This window comes from Parasteatoda tepidariorum, chromosome 4 (assembly GCF_043381705.1).
Source record: "Parasteatoda tepidariorum isolate YZ-2023 chromosome 4, CAS_Ptep_4.0, whole genome shotgun sequence".
In the NCBI taxonomy this organism is placed as follows: Eukaryota; Metazoa; Arthropoda; class Arachnida; order Araneae; family Theridiidae; genus Parasteatoda; species Parasteatoda tepidariorum.
Genome location: NC_092207.1, coordinates 78,675,241 through 78,682,793, shown reverse-complemented (window position 1 = coordinate 78,682,793; position 7,553 = coordinate 78,675,241). Strand labels below are relative to the sequence as shown.

Genomic DNA, 7,553 nt, shown 5'->3' with positions numbered 1-7,553 from the left:
TATATATACGGAAACGAAGAAAATTAATCAGAAAATTAATTGATTGATGTCATAAATAGCCATTTTTTTAAATTGCTATTTTCTTATTTTGATATAGTCCTCCAAAAAAAATGACTTTCCTCCTTGTTGTAAAGAAACATCATCATTATGTCATTAGGTTGAAAATAATATCATAAATTTATATTTCCCGCTTACAAGTGCGTCTTTTATTGTTTATTGTACGATAAAGATAATTAAGAAGTGTAAAAGTATTTATAAATAAGTTTATAATTGTACAGATTTTTCTTTCCCACACCCATTTTTCCAAATTTTATTTATCTGTAGATAATATTGCGTGACGTTTGCGCAATTTTTTAAATCCATATTTAGAATTATTCTAATGCTGATTATTTGTTTTTAATTCTGAGAAGATATTCTATTGCATTGAAATTGTAGAGAAAATAAAATATTTTATTTCTTTTTAACAGGAAGGTAGCCATAAGTCCTACCGACCATTGACAGTTCTGACATTTAGAGCGAATTATGCCGTCCATGGCCTTAGGCCCTTCGGCTATCATATGGTGAATGTTTTGCTTCATGCTGTAGTATGCATTCTTTTTTACAGGTAAGTTGAAGTTTCCGACATATTAAGGTTGCCCAAATGAAAATAGGAAAAGGGTGCTGTAGTGAAATAGTGATAGCTGGTGAAATAGTGATAGCAGCACCATTCTTCAGTTAAAAAAATAAAGATAAAAGAAGTGTCGTACGAATTCCAGGTGGTTTAATTTAACTGGTTGGCATGAGAGCATTTAAAGTAAATTCAAAGTTGCGCCTGAATCCATGTGTCAGAATCTTAACAATGCGCAGTAGTATGCTCTTGTTCCTTATCCCTTTAGTCTAGAGCCCTAGACCAAGTCCAGAAGATCATGTCGCATAAGTAAGTCATAGACAGTCTGTCCATCACTCATCAGATGCCTCACAGAGGCACCAATGCAATCCAAAAGATGAGACGGAGAAACGATGGCTAAGCAATGACAACAGGCATAAGTCTTTTCTTTCGCTCTGAAGGTCAAACACTTTATATTTCCGGTCCTAAGTCTTGACAAAGCTGATTGAGCAAATCTAGGACAATTGCACTGCAGGGATAATCCGGGGCATTTGGCGGCATACCAATCATGATCTGGTGGGTGCTTCCACCCACCAGTATGATATTAAGTAGTAGAAGATGAGCATACTGCAAAACTTTATCGTTCAGGGTTTGCTAATAACGAATATTTTCTAAGACAAGCCGTGAACAAAGCATTTAAAGCTTAATGAAGAGCATTTGCATAGTAGAAGATGAGCCTACTGTAAAACTTTATCGTTCAGAGTTTGCTAATAACGAATATTTTCTTAGACAAGCCGTGAACAAAGCATTTAAAGCTTAATGAAGAGCATTTGCACAGCATTTGTCTTACCGTAATCGTAACACTAACCTTATTTATCACCATTGCTAATTATTGCTCATTTTCTATCACTTTGAGTTACTCTGATAGAGTTACTTTTTTCACGCATGCTCTGTTAAGCACAAATACGTTAGCGTTTAAGTTAGGGGATATAAGATAAACACCTCCTAGATGAAAGAAGTCCCGGATTCTAATCTATTCAGTAGGTCGACGTAAGAAACATAAATTGCTCAGTAGAGGTAAAATAAGAAAGATGTCACCTTGTAAGGGCAACTAAGCTGCTTGGGGGAAAATACGAAGATGTCATTACGTTTGGACGACTAAAGAATCAAATTTCTTGTTTATGGTAACCAGTGCTGAGGCCTTCTCTCTTTTAGAAGAAATTGATCGGATCTGCTCGAATTATTACCGGATTTGACAAGACTCACGGGAAGTAAAATCTCCGAACCCTAAAAAATATGTTGCTGTTGCTTATGGTAATATTTGAGGTCATTGTTGAGTTACGAGTCGCAGCATTTGTGCAGAAATTTGTCTGACATGAGTAAATTTTCGTGCTATCGTCTGTTTCTACAAAAAATCTACTTCCCGGTTCTAAATACATAGATTCTTCATAAATTGAATTTTTGCTCTCATGTGAACTAGTAATCTGTTCCTTTATAACTTTGAATTATTACACTGTATTTCTACAGCTATATCAAACTTGTCTACTTTTCATTTACGAAAAAAATGTTTCAGCGTTGGTTAAGAACCTGATTCAGTATAGCAAATTTGAGAAATCAATCTCATAGTATCTTTAAAATTTTGACTGTCTTGCTACCAAAAGAAAAAAAAACGCGAAGAAAGATTTCTGTTTGAAATAAAATAAATGTTACTCTTTTTTGAGATTGTGGAATAAAGTTACATTTTAATTACTGATTGTGTAACACTATTTTAAATAGCTATTCTAAGGTAAAACCATTTGAAAATTAAAAGGAGAAAGAAAGGTATATGCCCAATAAAGTTTATTTTAAGTAAAAACGAATTTCGCAGATTGGTATTGAGAATTGAAATTGTAAAATTAAAAATATACACACACATCAAAAGTATTTATTAATATCCCTCAATGTCGAAACGAAATGAATAATTCTTAATGTAAAAAAAAAATAATAAAAACCGTTTATAAAGCCGAACATAAACCGTTTTTCCTCGAAATTTCTCCCTAGTCTATACTTATCATAAGTATTTCGGTCTCTAGTATTCAGTTATATTCCCCTTTGTTCTTTTTTTTTCCAATACCTCGTCTTTTCATGTTCTGAAGTACATTCAGAATACGGAGATTTTCACAATATTTTCGTGTCTCAGATTTCTCCAACACGCCTTTCAGAAACAGTAAATCTATATATTTACAATCTTTATGTGTGGGGACTAGTAAAATTTCCTTTCAGGGGCATTTTCTTTCTGTGTTTTTTGCGTTGATGCTGTCTTATTAATATTGCTTCTCACTCTTTTTCGCCCCTATGAAGATTTGACAAATAGAGCTAGCAACTCGTTTATTATTATTTTTATTTAAGGCGGTGAATGTAGCAGCGCCATAAAAAGTCATTTTGGATGGTAACTAGGATTCGTCTCGGCTCACATTGAGTACCTTTATCTGCCGAATAGGTAGCACATTTTAAAGTGAAAACCAGATAACTGTTCCATCCAATTTAAATATTCCATCCCTTTTGATCTTACCTGAGTGTTTGGAAGAGTAGAACACTCTTCCCCGAGAGAGCGGACAGGAATAGTTTATCACTAGCGTAGCAAGGACTTTATTGGGTATAATAAACCACTTCGAGAAGAGCCAATTTTAAACATTATTGATTTATCTATCAAACTTATTTATCCTCAAAATTCAACAAATGGCGAACTAATCGTCTTTTTTGCAAAATATGACCATTAACCGTTCTTGTCTTCGTGATCTACAAATGTCTTATAATCTTTCGTATTTATTACACTGTAAGAAATCTAGGGGCGAGTTGTACCATGATATCGCTCAAAATTTCAGCAACTTTTAATTATAATATGTTGCTGAGTTGAACGGAAACATAGTTTAATCAAACACGTTTTTTTCTTTTTGCAGGTATATAAACCGTAAAAATGAACATAAACCTTTCGCTGCGCTTGATTTCCATTTATGTTCTTCATTCATAAGTTTTAAAGTGTAAACTTATGTAATATAATAATTTATAAAATGTATATTTTGTCGTTATAATCATATTTTTCAATAAACCGGTAATTAATAAAACAAAACAAAACCCAATATTTTCATCTATAATATCTTCGATTATTATTTTAACCATTGAACACTTTACATTTAATTACTAAATATTAATTCGATATGCAAGAATCAAATTTTTTTTAAAAATATTTTTAATTTTACACATTTTTAAAAAATTTCTTATAACAATGAGACTATTGTTACCAAGTAGAACTTTTAGATGCTGTAATATTTATCTCTATTTCTTCATCTTTTATAGCCTTAAGCCCGTTTTTGTCACTAACGATTATTTTGTTTCCTCTTGAATATTATTTCTTTTATTTGACATAATTTTTTCCGGGAGTGATATTTTTGAAATCTTTTGTCTCATAAAATATCTTGAAAGAGGAGGAGCTTTTATTCTCTGAAATCTCTTTATTTAAAGAGAGAAATCTCCCTTCTCTCCCTGACAAGAGATTCCCCCCAGGATAAGTCCATTACAACATGCGTCTTTGCTTTTGTTTGTCTTCCTTTCAATCTCTTCTTTTTTTTTCCTCTCTTTTTCTTGTTCAATATGCATTGAAGTATACGCCATGATATGTCGTTGTTTATACATGGTTGTGGGCTATATAAAATAATGTATGCTTGTATAATGTGTGGACGCATATTTAGGAAGGAAAATGTTTATTCGGTAGAAGGGTTTATAGGTTCTTTTATCGTCAACTTTACTATAGAATTTTCCATAGGATAATATATTTACATTTCTTTATTCAATGATTAGTTGAATCACCATTATAAAACAAAAAAAAATCTTGCTAGTTAAAAATATTTTTATTTTTCAATGGAGCACCTGTTTGCTCTGGTTGCAGCGAACCATTAACTATAAAGCTCATCTTGACTCAGTGTTTCAATTTTAAAATTAAAAGATGATTATATTTTAACAGTGATTATCGTAAATTATCGACTTTAATATGAGACAGTCAATACAGTTACCATATTTTCTAAAATGAATATTTTCTCGTCATAGTCATTGTTTGTCTTTTTCTATTTTTGAAAGCATATTTCCTTTTTTAATTTTACTAGTATATCTATCTCTTTTTAATTAAACCTGCAAATAATAAAATTAAAAATAAAACCCAACATTTTTATCTATATTTTCCTCAATAAATGTTTTGATCCTGTCAATTTTAAATGTAATTACTAAATAGTGAATCTATATGACTAAATATTTTTTCTTAATTTTATTTTTATTTTTATTTTCAAAATATTTTTAAAACAGTAAGACTATTGTTAAAGTAGAACTCAGGTGCTCCAATGTTTACCTATATATTTTCTTCATCTTTCATAGCCTTAAGCCCGTTTTCTACATAACTGATTTTTTTTCACTTGAATATTAGCTCTTTTATTCAACATAATTTTTTCCGGGAGTGTTTTGTCTTATACGATATCTTGATAGAGGAGGCACTGATGTACTCTGAAATCTCTTTATTTAAAGATATGAATCTCCATTTTTCTCTTGTTTAATATGTAGTGAAAGGTCATGTAGTTATTTCTACATGGTTGTGTGCTATCTAAAACAGCGTGTGCATGTATATTGTGTGCTAGGAATTTAGCTAGGAAAATATTTATTTGGTGGGAGAGATAAGTTCTTTTATCGTCAACTTTACCATAGAACTATCCAAAGATTAAGGCATTTATATTTGTCCATCCAACGATTAGTTAAAACACCATTTTAAAACAAGAAAATATTTACTAATTAGAAATATTTAATACATTTTTTGCTTATATTTCGTTCTGTTTATATTCGCAATAATTAAATTCAAAGTCATTTTAAATTTTAATCATAAGTAAAATATACATAATTTACAGAAACTTTTCAGTAAAAAATATTATTGGTTGGCTATTGCACGAAAGTCAGCAAGTAATTTGGATTCACTTTTCTCTAAGAAATGAAATGAATGGTTCTGTTCAAAAAGTAATGAAAGGAATTTTTTGCATGAAATTAAGGAATAAGGCATATATAAAGGAATGCGTAATGTTGACAAATGTGAAACATAAAACATAAATTTAAGGAAAACGTAAAATTTGATGTAAAGCACAGCATAAAATAAGGCACAGAATAAAGTAAAGCGTAAAATAAACTGTAAATGAAAGTAAGTAAAGTGCAACGTATAAAGTAAGGTTTAAAGTGAATTGAAGAAAGAAAAATGAAGTGTTAAGTAAAGTAAATAAATAATTGTTTAGTCTAAAGATAGAAAGAAATATTTGTTCAAACGAAAGAAAGAAAGATATGTTTGTTTAACTTTACTTCTTCTCACTCCATCTCGGTAGAAGAGGAAATGTGTGTCACTTGCTCACCTCTTCATACTCGACGAGTACAATACGAGAAAAATAGTCACATTTATTTTTTATAATAAATAAAATTTCTTCACATTTCTTTTGCAATCGGACAGCAATCGATCAATTTACAATAAATTACAATTACAAACAATCAAAATTACAATTACCAACAAATGAAAATTTCATGAAATTGATTGCCTATAAATCATACTATACATACTGTACTAATAAATCTATACTTTAGAGGTGACGAATTCAGATGGTTTCATTTCTACCGTTCAGGTTGTACCGTATCAAGTACATAGTTACCTTTAACATGTAAAATTACTTTTCATTACTTCTTATTCGCATAGGTTCGTATTCTCAACTTCTCAACAATTATTTCTTATTCTAAACAAAGATGAAATCCTTGTTAAAAAGAGATATGAATAGTATTGAGTTTAAAGGATTTTTTTTTCAAGTATAGTTTACAGTTCAGCACTTATTTAAAATCGAAGAAAACGTTCCTTTTGTTTTGACAAACATATTAACAAAACGACAAACGACATTTGACAAACATATTACTAATTTTCCATTTTTAAGTAGATTATAAACAATTTTAATGCAAATAGTATGTGTTGAAATATTGTATAATATAGTATTAATTTACTTACTTTTATTAAAAAAAGACTAGAAAATCTTAAAAACAGCTCGAAAAAGCCTTCTTTTAGAGAATTGTTCGCTTGAAAGGAATTTATTCTATTTTTTACATTACAACGCACTATTTTTTATGTAATAAAACAAATAAATATATTCTTTAGATTCTAATTTGTAAAGACTTGCGAGAGGTGCGAATTGTGAAAACATATTTTTACATACTTTCCGTGTCATACTCTAAAGTTAGCTAGCGGAATAACATTCGAACATGTTTTTGTTTTCTACATGAATAATAATAAAATTTTCAGCTTAGAAATCAAATAAAAAAGTAATTTCCTTTCCTTGAATTATTATTCTGCAAAACTTAATTCTGAGAGCGAGAAAATAATTATCGTGTTTAATTTAGTGCAGAAGAGGATGTAAAAGAGTAAAACAAAATAAATTAAGTTTTTTCCTTCATAGATATTTTCAAGCGTTAAAAAGTAAGCTTAATAAACAGAACCTGTATAACAAATTATAGTTTTAATTGCCTTATTTAATTCAATTCGAATGTAAATTTCATGGAATAAGCGGATTAAGTAACAATTTCGAAATCTTCTATTATTTGTGTTTATGTTTCTAATCCTTTTAATATTTTTTTTTACTTTCTGACTGTCAAATTATAATTCTTAAGAGATACTTTTTTCCTGTCAGTTACTGAGAATTTAAAAGAGACTCCCGATAGTAATCAATAAGTCTACTTAGTTTAGTTTTTAGATGATACATTCGAGCTATTTAACAAATTATGAGGTATTATGATATCTAGACTGATCCAAAAATTGTAATTTTAGATATGAAACTTCAATTATTGAAAAGGGAAACTTATTTTATCATGCACGAAACCATAATATTATATATATATATATATATATATACTTTTCTTTAATTTAAACTTT

The 7,553-nt window shown here is 29.5% G+C and overlaps 1 protein-coding gene across 1 annotated transcript in view; it reads left to right on the top strand.

Annotated features, from left to right (window-relative positions):
- Positions 1–7,553, top strand: part of LOC107450269 (protein O-mannosyl-transferase Tmtc3) — a 246,239-nt gene that overhangs the window by 118,952 nt on the left and 119,734 nt on the right. The window contains exon 4 of the mRNA XM_071180106.1: positions 468–604. Within this exon, the coding sequence (XP_071036207.1) occupies positions 468–604 (137 nt within the window). The remainder of the gene's footprint in view (positions 1–467; positions 605–7,553) is intronic.